This window comes from Podarcis cretensis, assembly GCF_951804945.1.
Source record: "Podarcis cretensis genome assembly, chromosome: 2".
Taxonomy (NCBI): Eukaryota; Metazoa; Chordata; class Lepidosauria; order Squamata; family Lacertidae; genus Podarcis; species Podarcis cretensis.
In genome coordinates, this window is record NC_137171.1 from 76,607,706 (window position 1) to 76,621,975 (window position 14,270).

General features: G+C 41.3%; 1 protein-coding gene across 1 annotated transcript in view; it reads right to left on the reverse strand.

Annotated features, from left to right (window-relative positions):
- Positions 1-316: 316 nt before the first annotated feature.
- Positions 317-14,270, reverse strand: part of LOC307210195 (inter-alpha-trypsin inhibitor heavy chain H3-like) — a 66,365-nt gene continuing 52,411 nt past the window's right edge. Inside the window, exons 27-35 of the mRNA XM_079965765.1 lie at positions 12,460-12,645; positions 11,721-11,860; positions 10,087-10,284; positions 5,473-5,582; positions 4,179-4,292; positions 3,149-3,356; positions 2,452-2,624; positions 961-1,072; positions 317-864 (exon numbers count right to left, since the gene is read on the reverse strand). Of these exons, the coding sequence (XP_079821891.1) occupies positions 735-864; positions 961-1,072; positions 2,452-2,624; positions 3,149-3,356; positions 4,179-4,292; positions 5,473-5,582; positions 10,087-10,284; positions 11,721-11,860; positions 12,460-12,645 (1,371 nt within the window). The 3' untranslated portion in view covers positions 317-734. The remainder of the gene's footprint in view (positions 865-960; positions 1,073-2,451; positions 2,625-3,148; positions 3,357-4,178; positions 4,293-5,472; positions 5,583-10,086; positions 10,285-11,720; positions 11,861-12,459; positions 12,646-14,270) is intronic.

Here is a 14,270-nt window from a genome sequence, read left to right on the forward strand (position 1 = left end):
CAGCAGTGCAACCTTCCATTTGTACCAAAGGAAAAAAAAGTTTATGGGTTGTATCCAACACTGCCATTCCACTTGTGCAACAGATTTCCGTTTGTACAACGGATCTTTCCCCCTTCTCTCCAGCACCCTGTGTGCCTTCAGAGTCTGCTCCAGAGGGTTGGGGAACCCCCTGGAGCATTTTTTTGGCAGAGGGGATTGCAAGCATGCTGTTATACTAGCTAGAGGCTAGAGAAAACACACATTCATTCATTCATTCATTCATTCATAGCTTTAATGGTATGCTGCTTTTCCACAAAAAGAATCATGACCTTGAAACTGAAATTTTAATCACAGTTTTAATCTCAGTTGGAATGATTATACAAAATGAAGTGCTTTGATACCTTTGCTTTGAACTTCTTCCTATCAACACTACATTTAAATGATGCAAATCATGGCTGCATTTAATATGAAGAGAAGAAATCAGAATGAGTGCTCATAAAAGAAATGATTGTACTACCCACCAAAGCAGTCTCTACTAATAAGAGAAAACAGCAGCCCCTAGCTTTGTAGAGTACACATCCTACTTTTGATAATATTTTGTAGAAATTTAGGGTGCCTGTGTTGTATGCAAGCAGGAATCACAAAAAACCTTGATCTGTGGTGACATTTTTAGGGTGGGGGTGGTAATTAGTGGTATAATATTGAAATATTCTGTCACTTCAAAGTGTTGCAGCCAAAGATGAATATATCTTGTTCTAAAACAAGCTAGGAACAATGTAGTCTGTGTATATGCCATCAATTAGACCTTCTCCGTTGTTATGAATAAACCAACAAGGGACATTTGTACCATGCTTTACATCTTCTGTGTAATCTTTCTGCCATCCCCTAAAAAGAAAAGAAAAAATACATAGTATTAAAATTAAAAGCCAGAGCTTCATGCAGGCAAAATACTATTTCTCAGATACCCGAATTGCTGTTTACCTGGTTACTGTCAGCTGGTTATTTTTCACAATCATTGTAGCATCTGGTTTCTGAGGATCAGACCCAGGGTGGACTTCAAGTATATTAAAGTCAATTGGGTGGAAAAACTGCCCTAAAGGGTAAAAAAAGCAATAGCAATTATCACTATGGGTTTGAGTTGCTTCCACACTAAGATCTTTCAGCGGTGCTGAGGCAATTGTTCTTTCACAGTCATCTAGAACTGGAATTAAAATAGTAGTTCCTCATGGCACTTAATGTAATACTAGATTCTGCACCAAAAATGTATTTAAATTTGTGTTTTTAAATGCATTTTTTCCTCAAAATATGCATTGTATGTCTAGTGCATAGACAGATCTATCTATAGTGCAGTCCTATAAATCTATAGGACTAAGTCCTATAGATTTATAGGACTAATCTAAGTCCCACTGAGTACAGTGCAGCTTGATTCATCCAAAGTATGTGTGAATAGCATTGTTGCCGAAATACATTTTCTCTTAAAACATGGACTTTTAAACTCATTTTGTTAAAATAAAAATGCAAAAGTGGGAACCATGACAGGGACATTCAGAAAGCAGGAAAGCTGATGCATAACTAAATTCCAGTCTCCATTAGAGCTGGAGCTACAGATCAGGTCAGTTTATATCAGAATCTACAAATAACAAATTTCTCAAACATCCCCAGTTAGGAACACGGTCTCTTTCTTAGTTTTATTTAGTTTGTAGACTGGTCAAATATAATTGCTCTTGTGGTAGCTGTAACATTATGGACTGATAAGAGATATAGGTATCCACTGGGATGTTTTTCATGGAATGAGGCCAAATATATGGATGTCCAGTGGTGCTATTAGGGCAGGACTGGGAAGCAGAAGGCCAGGGTCCCGCTCTGAAGAATGAGTAGGAGGCCCCTAGCCATGGCGGAACTGAATTACTAGTAAGTGAAAGAATACACATTACATCTTAAAGAGTCACTTCCAGACCATTATGTCCAGGGTCTAAAATTGTGTAACTATCACTATGAATGGCATAATGATAGGAAAACCTGGTCATTATGCACATTTAAGCTCTTGTTTCCTAGCTTGCAAAATGATGGCAAGGCAAAAATTTCCAATCCTTATAAGACACTTGAGAGGGGGAAGATTAAGGAAAAACACTGCACTGTTTACATTTTTAACGTTCAGAAGCTGCATTACATCCACATAAGAGGCCCCAAACTTCAAAACAAACAAATGTACAGCCTAATCTTATTAAGTTTACTGAAAAGGGTACTTTATTTTCCTCAGCAGAACTTACTAAGAAGCAAATATCTTATTTCCCCCATCCTTCTCCCCCTCCCATCTATCAAACTTGTTACTTTTCTCCTTTGTTTAAATATTTGCACATTGTGGTTTACTCCTTGCCCCAAAGGTTTTCAACTCAAATAAGGTTTCCATACTTCTGGAAAATGAATATTGCTTTTCATGTTCAGCATATCAGTCATTTCACAAATTCATACCTAATAAACCATGGGTATGCGCAGACAACCTGTGACTATCCAACGTGTAAAATCCTAGAAAATTCGGATGTACTGCATGTTTGCTCCATGACTGATGCAAAACCACTATAAATGTTGCTCCTTCTCCCATTGAAAATTCCAGGCTCTTTTTCCGAATGATTTTCAAAGTCAAACTAGTTTGGATAAAGAAATACAGTATGAACAGGTGCATTCAATGGTTAACACCACAAATCGCTACAGCAACTCGAATAAAAGACTTTGGGGAAGTGTACCGGTATTTAAGAATAGGAAGCTGCCTTGTGTTGAGTCAGGCCTGTGGTCCATATAGCTCAGTATTGTCTACATCAGCCTTTCTTAACATTGGGTCCCCAGATGTTGTTGGATTACAACTCCCATCATCCTTGACCACTGGTCTTGCTAGCAAGGAATGATGGGAGTTGTAGTCCAACATCATCTAGGGACCCGAGGTTGAAAAAGGCTGGTCAACACTGACTGGCAGCATTTCTCCAGGATTTTAGGCAGGTATATTCTCAGCCCTACCCATACATACTGGGGCTTGAAGCTGAGTCTGCATGCCAAGCAGATGCTTTGCCACTGAGCTACAGTCCTTCCTTATCTTTTACATCTTCTGTTATCTGTGTTTCTTTGCTTAAGAAAAAATATATATTTTTAAACATGCTTGATGTGTGAATTTTACCTAGGATGTAGTAAGGTAACTTCATCAAGCCATGTGAACATCATTTGCTTTGTGCCATTGTGAAGAGTGATACTCTCAGGAGTTATTTCAAGCTTTACATTCAACTGTGTATTTAGAATCCCAAGTCTTCCAATATAGGTATTGTGTATTGACCCTACATCATTACTGCTCTTCTTTTCGCCAATAAGTTGCCCATTGACAGTAATACCTAAAAAGAGAAGGAGGGGCATAAGTAAATAAAAATTCTTCAGAAAAATAAGCCTTGGTAGCTAAAAGAGCAGTTTTCTATGGACAACTAATTATACAATATAAAAAACTGCCAGAGGACTACCTTTCTAAGGAACTCCACTTTTCTGGAAGGGGGCAGGATAAAAGGCCTTAGCTGTACCCCAGATTGCTGTTGGAGAAAAGTCTCAGTTTGAACCTGTCCAAGATCCTTTTATTCTAGCCTGGCCTTACTGACTTTCCACCCAAGCCACCTTTAGGCATCTGTCAGATCCTGCAGGTTCCCTCTTGTAGTGTAAACAGAGATAACAGGCTCCAAGTGAATCTAGCTATTGGAAAGTAGAAGAAGAGGAGTTTGGATTTGATATCCCGCTTTATCACTACCCTAAGGAGTCTCAAAGTGGCTAACAATCTCTTTTCCCTTCCTCTCCCACAACAAACACTAAGTGAGGTGAGTGAGGCTGAGAGACTTCAAGAAGTGTGACTAGCCCAAGGTCACCCAGCTGCTGCATGTGGAGGAGCGGGGAAGCGAACTCAGTTCTCCAGATTACGAGTCTACCGCTCTTAACCACTACACCACACTGGCTGAAAACAATGCTGGTGCATGTGTGTGTGTATGTGAGGGTGGGTAGCTGTAAGGACCAGTTGGATGGGACAGCACAGCAACCAAGAGGTGAGGAGGAGCAGCCCATGTCCTTATGCAAGGGTGTTACTGAGGACTTTCATAGCTACATGGGGCTCAAGGCTGCAGGCTGTGCACTCAGAGAGTGGCAAGTGGCGCTCAGCATGTGTGATAAAAGCTTACCTGTAGTTGGGTCTCTGATTAGGTTTAACACAACGCCTGGCTCTTCATTAATGTTAAAGCAAAGAGCATCTTCTTTTTGGGGCACATCAATAATGAAGTGTGGATCTGCATCGACTGCAAATGGATATTTACAATTAGATCACTGATCATTCTCTGAAAGCACAAGTTCATTTCACATTTAAAGAATACAGAAAGACTCCAGAAATGCGGAAAGAAATTATCTCTGCCTGTAATGCCCTTACTGTGCTCCAGAAAAAGTTCACAATCCATTACAAAGTTTGGATGGAACTACATGTTCCTGCAGCAGATGTGGTTCCTCACAACTCTGTTTGCCTTAGTAACATGAACATTGGTGGGGCTGGGGGTAGAATCTTTGTAGGGCAAAACTAAACTGATACTTGGGTGCCTAACCTGAATAAATTCTCCTCCTAGGATGTTTTCCTCTCAACTAGTCTTACTTCCAACCTCAGAACCTTGCAGAAGGGAAATAGTAGGAGTATGGAGTGGATTGTTGGGATTTGCAGGGACAAAGTAGTTCTGGAAGGGTTAGGCGCCACCCTGTCCCGCCTGCCAATTCTCCCTGACAAATGCTCCTCCCCAATTAGAGTTAGGAGGCAAACAGAGAGTTAGGAACCACTTGCTTGTTTCATAGTACAGTATGTAATTCTGCCTTAAGCATGCTAGAACCACCTATGCTCACAAAAATAGCTTTACTAATTGGGATCAAACACATTCACACACACCCCAACATAGTCATAGCTTAAGAAAGAGAGTTGCATTTGACAATGATTTTAATGTGATGTAATAATGATTTAAGAGTTATTGATTTAATTACTACATGAATTATGAACTATTGTGTATGAGTGTACAGGGTATGCAGGGATGATATCGGATGCCTATAACGACCCAAGCGTTAATGCCTATGGGGGTCTAACAGGGCTGCTACTTTATTTATTTATTAAATTTCTATCCTGCCCTTTATCCAAACTATGGCTTTATGGCAATGCTGTCCAATTTGAATGTCATGGCATACCAAGGTTAGAGAAAACCAGAAAGTAAAGAAGGAAACTTGAATACGAGAGGAGAAGAGGGAGAGCAGGAGCCTTCCAGAACATTCCTAACTCTTCAAACCCTGGCTCATCATGAAATCTGAACTGGAAATACCGATACGTCTCTGTGTTATGATGGAAATTGGTCACAATATGGAATGCTGTCGCGGAGACTGTAGAACCTAAGTGTTTCAGACCACAGATCTCACTATCCATTATCTGTAACAATTCAAAACAAAACTCACCGCTGGTATATCTGTGATAGTGTTGTGGTGCACTATATGCTGGAATAACAGGACGTGATGCTATGTAGAAATAAGAAAATGTTACATTAGAGGCAAAACAAAATGCATATATATATAGAGAGAGAGAGAGTCAGAGAGAGAGAGATGAATTTTCATACCAATTTTAAATAAACGTAACTTGATTATGTACTGTTCCTGATCAGAACAGACAAAAGTAAAGGTTCAGTGAATCTTATGCTACTTCACAGTTTCATTGAAAAAATGTTGCTGTTATTACGGAATAAACAAAAGAGGTGAAATAACCATGATACAGGCAATAAAATAAACACAGATTATTATGGACAATATTCCATTTCATGCACTGAGGGGTCACCCCCCTCTCAGCACCCATGTGTTGTGGGAGTTTCCCCAATCCTCCAGAGCAAATCTGGGTGGTACTCTACTAAGCTTTACTCAGAGCAGACCTATTGAAATCAATGGCCGTAGCTTAATAGTGTTCATTAATTTCAGCAGGTTTACTCTCAGTAAAACTTAGTGGCATACCACCCAGGAGAGCTGGTGCCAGCAAGTGTTGTTGACAAGACTGAATTAGAAGGCCTGATGTTGTATAAAGTCAAGTCTATGTTCCTATGTACCACAGATGTCAGTCTTTGTAATGTGCAGTTGGTTAAATACAGGTCTTACTAGATTTCTGAATGGTAGCTGGAGTTCTTGGAGTCTATGGGGTATTAGGGGAAGGGTAGTACCTCTTGTGGGAGACACTTCCTACTCCTTCTGGGGTAGCTTGCCAACCTTTGGTCCCCACCCTGCACACTGTTCTCTTGCTGGGCTCATGTTCTGGGGCTCTGAAACATTGCACCCTATTTTCCCTATGGTATCTTCTCTAATTGTCTTCTAAATGGTTATCAGAACATAGGGATGTTTACGTGACTTCCTATACTGAAATGACATTTTGGATCAATGTGCAGATCAAAAGATAGCTACTCTTGTTTTGCAGTTCTTTAAATGTTGTGACACAGTTTTTGCAGTTTAAACTTGTCAACTGTGCAATATAATATGTATCCTGAATGAAAGTAAATGTTTAAATGTGTGTTGTGAGAGAAAACATGCATTTAGATACATATTTTGAGCAAAATAAGTATTTTATATGTGTTTTTAGAGAAATGCACATTTAAAAATGTATTTCATCAAGCATTTAAATATGTATTTAAGAAGAATTCTTTCAAAAATTCTCATGGAAATGAAACATAAATATGGGGGAAATTGTGTCAGAGTGGCATGGACCATAATAGATATGTACTGCTGTCCCGTTAAAGTTGTACCTACGAAAAAATGTTACTGGATTCATTCTGTCCTTAGGGTGGACAGATACAAAGGAGTGCATAGCTTCTGTACCTTTAACAGTTTTGTAGCAGTGTGATTTAAGCAAGTACACCTTATATTCGTCTGTTCAGCTCCTATATAGTAGCCCAGTTATCATTTGGCTATTGTATTTGCACATTTTATTATTATTATTATTATTATTATTATTATTATTCTAGATCTGACATCGCAAACATAACTAACATTTAAAATTGCAGTAGCAATATTAACCATATGTGTGCTCAGTTTAGATTACTAATTCCAAAAACTTTCCTTAAAATCCTTACAGAGAAATCGGGGCAGTTTTCTTTCCACCACCAAAGCATCCAAAGCAACGAACAGCATGATACACAAATGACTTGGTACACTGTGTGAAATCTGTCCCTGCCAGGGACAAGGGTCACCACATGATAGCTATTTAGTATACACTTGCTCAATAATGAAAGTAAAATAATAATTAACAGTAAAACGATCAATGCAATAAAACTTACCATCAGCTGTTTTCAACATGAAAAGAAAAAAGAAAAAAAGAAGAAAAGGGAGAGTTAAACATTTAGAAACATTCATTCTGACATAGATTACTTCAGCCTAGGACATTTTGCCACTTGAGGCAAAACGGAAAATACCACATACACCCTCCTCACCTGCCGTCTCCTCCTTCTTTTGCTCAGTGCCCCCTACCACTGCTGCCACCACCACCTCTTCTGCAGCCGCTGTCTGAGATGATTGAGACAGCCTGAGGAAGCCCCGGCGCAGCAAGGGAGTAAAAGGAGGCCATAGAGGAGCAGGAGCTGAGCAGGCAGCGGAGAAGAAGGTGGCAGCAGAGGCTGCTAAGCGCATGAGGCACCAAGTAGTGCACAAAGAGGCTGGATCTGCTACCTGAGGCAACTGTCTCACTCTACCTCATGGGTGGGCTCGCCCTGAAGTACTTTGAAAGCAAACGAACAGTAGAACGTTCTCAACAGAATCTGGATACATCCAAGATATATAAAAGATTGTGGAATAACCACTTACAGTCCCAGGCGTCATGCTCCCTAGCCCCCAATCCCAAGAAATCAAAGACTGATATTGGATCAAAACAGGCCACAATATATTGAATACAGATGAAAGAGGATTGGCAATTAAATACTTCTGGCCCGCCTGCCGGAAGTCACGCTATGGTCAATCCAAGCGGAGGTTCCTAACAGGGTCATACCTAGATACCTAGGGGGTGGTGAGGAAGGCCCGCGCCAGGGGCACAGGTGATGGGGGGGGGGGGCAAAATCAGCTAAAAATGTTTCCATAAATATGTCCATAAATAAAAATATTGATTATTGCCTCGTAAGAAAAGGTTTTATATAGAGGGTCTTTGTATGATATGTGGGAGAATTGAATGGGTGGAGGGGGTGGGTTGGAAGAGAGCTCTGCCCCCCGTCCCAGCCCACATTTGAGCTTGCACTCCCATTCGCCAATCCTAGGTGCAGGATAGGATCCATCTCCCGATAGGTGGTGCGGGCTTACACCCATGCCACCCATCAGAACAGGATGCCGATCCTTGGATTCCTTGCTGGGGCCTGGAAAGAGTCTCTGCCATCCACCAACGCCGCCGTACCACAAGGGTGAGCAGACTTCTACTGCTACAGACTGAATCAAGCATGGTAACGACACCTGAGGTGTATATATGTATCAGCAGCCATATTCTTTTGACACTGTGTTGTTTTCACTGATTTTAATATTGCATTTTGCTACTGTCATGTAAATCATCCTGGAGCTTTATTTTGAAGGGCGGATAAGAAATCTAATAAATCAAGAGGAGAGCGCAAAATATGGTCTGAAGCTCAACATAAAAAAACCTAAGATCATGGCCACTGGTCCCATCACCTCCTAGCAAATAAAAGGGGAAGAAATGGAGGCAGTGAGAGATTTTACTTTCTTGGGCTTCATGATCACTGCAGATTGTGACAGCAGCCATGAAATTAAAAGACGCCTGTTTCTTGGGAGAAAAGCAATGACAAACCTAGACAGCATCTTAAAAAGTAGAGACATCACCTTGCCAACAAAGGTCCGTATAGTTAAAGCTATGGTTTTCCCAGTAGTGATGTATGGAAGTGAGAGCTGGGCCATAAAGAAGGCTGATTGCCAAATAATGGATGTTTTTGAATTATGGTGCTGGAGGAGACTCTTGAGAGTCCCATGGACTGCAAGAAGATCAAACCTATCCATTCTTAAGGAAATCAGCCCTGAGTGCTCACTGGAAGGACAGATCCTGAAGCTGAGGCTCCAATACTTTGGCCACCTCATGAGAAGAGAAGACTCCCTGGAAAAGACCCTGATGTTGGGAAAGATGGAGGGCACAGGGAGAAGGGGACGACAGAGGACGAGATGGTTGGACAGTGTTCTCGAAGCTACCAGAATGAGTTTGACCAAACTGTGGGAGGCAGTGGAAGACAGGAGTGCCTGGCGTGCTCTGGTCCATGGGGTCACAAAGAGTTGGACACGACTAAACGACAATAACAACAATAAATCATGCTCCTAATCTAATGGCCTTTGCTCTGAGGTAGATTTAGTTCTTGTTCAATGCTCTCTCCTCATTCCACTTAAGGCTTATACCCAATTGTGTTCTTCTGCAGATGGAGTAGAAAGTGGAGGTGCAATTTTTGCTGAAACCCCCCCCCCCATCTGCATCTCTTTTGCACACACACAGAACCTGTGGTAGGGATTAGGAAGTGTAAAAGCACCTCCTTCCCCTCTGCACTTATGGAAATCTCTGCTCTGGATCAAAGAGCCTTCTGCCAGCAGGAGTGAACTGGCTGGATGCAACCCAATATTTTATAGTTATTCACCTAGGATGGATATATTCTATACATACAGCTGTTCTGAATATGAGGAGTCATGTCACCCGATCATCAGCTACTTAATGCAACCAGATGTAATCTCAGATTGTTGCCACAGGTTCTTTGTCACTCCTTCTACTCCACTTTCAAACAAGGTGTGAAGACAGACCTTCTACATCAGAACCTATTCAAATACCAACACCAGTATTAACTTTTCTTTTCTGGGTATAAGCAGAAATACTGCTGATATTCTTTCCCACTGCCAGTTATTGGCCAGGAAACTTTAATTTGTGTGTGTGTGGACTTACAAATCTCATTCCTTTGGAAAAACAAGTCAATTTGCTATTTTTGTAGTGAATAAAATCTACACTGCAGTGCCATGTACTTTTCTAACTTTATCTTCACCTTCAACAATGAAATTGGGAGTCAGGATCACAACCCCCCGGGTAAAATAAAATAAATTCGGTATAATATATCTCTACCTTCCAGAGGCTTGTCAGCAATTGCAGTCTCATTCACAGTGTCTTCTGGCTTTGTAACTACCATAGATGTTAAAGGAGTCACAAACTTGTATTTCAGAGACATGTCCAAGATTTCAGCAGTCAGATTAGTCTTTTCGTCTCCCGTTGCTACATTGCTGGATGAAAGGACAGCATCAAGTAAATTGGTTGCCCCCATATGTTGTATTACATCAGAAGTGGCTAGCCTGGGGCCCGCCAGATGTCGTTGGGACTCCAACTCCCATCAGCCCCATCTAGCACAGCCAGGGATTTTGGGAGTTGTGGTCCAAAACATTAGGAGGGCCACACTTGAGCCACCTCAGTGTTGCAGTCACTGCACAGATGGTTAAAAAAGAATTAGAGTACTCCATGTAGGATAGGTCTGTTTATGGCTATTGACCATCATAATAGCTAAAAACAGAACCTCTGTGTTTTAAATGCAACATAACTGCATAGAAGTATTTGTTCCTTGATGAGAAATAAGATATAGTTCTAGAAATGTTAAAGGGTGTCTGCATTCACAATGCTTCTGCAATAAATCTCTGCTAGAGACAGAGGGCCTTTCTTATGCACAGCAGCTGAAAGTGCAAATCCTGCACCCAACTCTGGCAACAATTTTGAAAAATGTGGTGGGCCAAAAAAAGGGAATATATTTGAAAACATCAGCTGAGGTTGGAGAACAGAGAAGGCAGAGTTCTTTGTTTTAGGGAACTGCCATGTAAGATGATTACATGGCATTAATTAGGGCAAACTATTCTGAAACATGCACAGTAGTACAGTTGAAAGAGAACACAATTCCAACGGCTTCAAGAGAACATTGGATATATAGGGTAGATTACAATCTTTTATCGGATGCCTCTTTGGTAGCTTGTTGGTCAAGACACTCTTTCCTCCCACCTCGGAAAAGGAAGACTTTTAATCAAGTGAGGAGACCTCTCTGTGTCACAAGCATTTAAGTTGGAATGGCTGAAACTGAAGAGCTAGATTTAGGGTTTAAGGTTCACTGTACTTGAAATGCCTTCACAAAGCAGAAGACCAGTGCTATTTTTATAGAAAAAAGAGGTGTCGGAACTCACCTTTGTTCTCTTATAATGGCAATGGTGCCCACCTGAGAGGTGCCAGCAGTGGCGTAGCGTGGGGGGTGCAGGAGGGGGCCGGCCGCACCGGGTGCAACATCTGGGGGGGCACGCTCGCACTCACAGTGCTAAAATCAGTGCTAAAATCCACGGGTTAGGGGGCGCAAATTACTTGCCTTGCCCCGGGTGCTGACAAGCCACGCTACGCCACTGGGTGCCAGAACTGAGGTCCGGCTGAAAAAAAGGCCTGCATAAGACTGATCCATTAGAAGGGTGCTTTTATCCCACTTAAGACAAATGCCCTTCTTGAAAAATTGCCCCTTCTAAAAAAAATGGGGGCAATTCCAGAACAATCCTATGTACATACAGTCCTACTGTGTTCAATTGTCCACACTCTAGGAAATTCTGCATTGGATTTCAGCCTTATTCAATTAGATGTGGGATATTTCTCCAAATTTTTGATCTTATTCATGACATCAGAAAGCACCGCCCAATACCGTTTTTCCAGAAGCTGTTGAATGGTGAGATAAGCCCAAAGTCTCTCAATAAAATCCCCAAATATGTATTTCTGTTCTTCAGTAGCTTTAGCTGTTTCTTCAACATCTGCTTGTTCAGCGTAAGTCACGTCTTGTTCTGCCTGTTAGGCATTTTAAAGAAATACTTCATTTTATTCATTAGCTTGCTTGCAACATCTGTATACTACCTTTTCCCAAAGCAACCAAGTTAATTTACAGTTTAAAATAATAGCTTGCAAATAAAAGGCAAAAGACAAAAAGCAGCAAGAAGGGAAGTGAAAAATAAGCAAGGTTGGGTTCCAAATATTTCATACCTCTGCATAGTATCTATGGGGAATGGCTGTTCATGAAGGCAGCTATGGGAGTTGGTTAGCCAAGTGGCCTTTGGCTCTCATTTTGGTAAGTTTTCAGACAGAAAGCTGAAGAATATGGATCTAAACGGCAGTGCCTCACGGAGTGAAAATTCTGGACTAGTTCATTTCCATGTTGGTCAGGAATGGGTTAGGGGTAGGCATAATGGGAATCATAGGCAACTACAGGATCAGAAACAATCATCTTTCTCTCACACACAAGCAAACATGAACTCACACACAGCAAGAAGCTCCTAACTTTATCTACAGAGCTATAGTCCTACCTTTAAAAATGGCAAGCGCTGCCAGGAAAGAAAGTTTAACCACACACACACACATGTTATAATTGCCAGACCTAACTAGACACTTACCCCATGAGCTTTCACCTCTGCAGTAATACTGTTTAGGTCATTGTCTGTAATACGTCCAGCCACAACAATTTCAGAACCAGCATAATAGTGCTTAAAATTATTTTGAGTCAAGTCAGAGATGGCATTTTCAGGGTACTTAAACTCTACTTCTGTAAGTAAGGGATTGGCCACCTCATTATAAAAGTCCTAGAAAATAAAAATAAATAAACCAACACTTAAACACAGCCTAGTTCCAGTGCATATTTTTGTAAAGAGAAAAAGAATGCATATATACATATACAAACATGTAGATAATAAAATTATCTCCTGGTGATCTTGGTCCATCAAATGTTTTGTGCCTGCTTCAGAGTAGTATCTGCTTTGTTTATTGTGCCCCACTTTGAGATTACTTATTGATGAAGGAAATGTTTAAAATGCTCTTATATAAAAATAAACAAATTAACTATAGGCTTAATCTGACTCATAGACTTGTGAGGGTTTTGCTATAAATGCTGCTTTAATTTCCTTGGAGGAAAAGCAAAATGATAAAGAAATCCAAACACAGAACAAGGCAAGCTCTCCAGTACAAGATTGCTACTGATCAATCTCTGCACATTAGAAGTAGGAGAATTTCACCTCTGCATGCTGAACAAAGGCTATAAAACCATAAAATGTGGAGTCAGCTGGAATCTCAATGGTCATCTAGCTCAATCCACTATAGCAGGTCTGGGTAGCCTTTGGCCCTCCAGATGTTGCTGGCCTACAATTCCCATCAGCCTCAACCAGCATAGCCAAAGACCAGGGATGAAGGAAACTGTAGTTCAACAACATCTGGAGGGCCAAAGGTTCTTCATACAGGCACTAGAGCATCCCTCTTAGGCAACCACCCTCTCTCTGCTTAAAAATCTCTACTGAATCGTAGGAAATACACAACATTATATTCTTGGTATTCCAAAGCACATGTTGTTCCTAACATTCTAGCTGAATTTTGCTTTTTTCCTTATGAACAGGAAGAGTTGAGGAGAGGTGGCCTTGCCAGGGCAGATTAGGGACAGTTATTCTCCTGTTTGGCCCCTTTCTATAGGGCTGAGCAAAGCAGAGCAGGGTTGTTGTTGTTTTAGCAATACTGTTATGAATTTGCTGGGGGGCGGGGGGCGGTGCAGACTCCTCATAATTTCTGGATTTAGTAAAAGTTTGAATTAATCAAGGTTTGATTAAATTTTGCCAAACACGGAACCCCCCTGGTAATGAGTAATGGCTGCTTCCAACAGAATATTAAACAGAATAAAACTTCAAACATTAAAAACTTTCCTAAACAAGGCTGCCTTCAGATGTATTCTAAAAGTCAGATAGTTGTTTATTTCCTTGACATCTGGTGGGAGGGCGCTCCACAGGGTGGGCGCCATCACCAAGAAGGCCCTCTGACTGGTTTCCTGCAACCTCACTTCTTGCAGTGAGGGAACCGCCAGAAGGCCTTCAGAGCTGGACCTCAGTGTTCGGGCTGAACAGTGGGAATAGAGATGCTCCTTCAGGTAAACTGGGCCGAGGCCATTTAGGGCTTTAAAGGTCAGCACCAACACTTTGCATTGTGCCCGGAAACGTACTGGGAGCCAATGTAGATCTTTCAGGACCAGTGTTATGTGGTCTCGGTGGCCACTCCCAATCACCAGTCTAGCTGGATGGCCCATTAGCAGTCGACAAAGGCCAGGGATCACCTATCAAGGAAACCATCAGAGGGCAAGACTGCCAGGTAAAGAGAAGTGGGAGCCCTTATTTGCTGGGGTGCTAGTGGGCAGAGGCAAAGACCAGGTTTAGGGTTTCAACTTTGAATG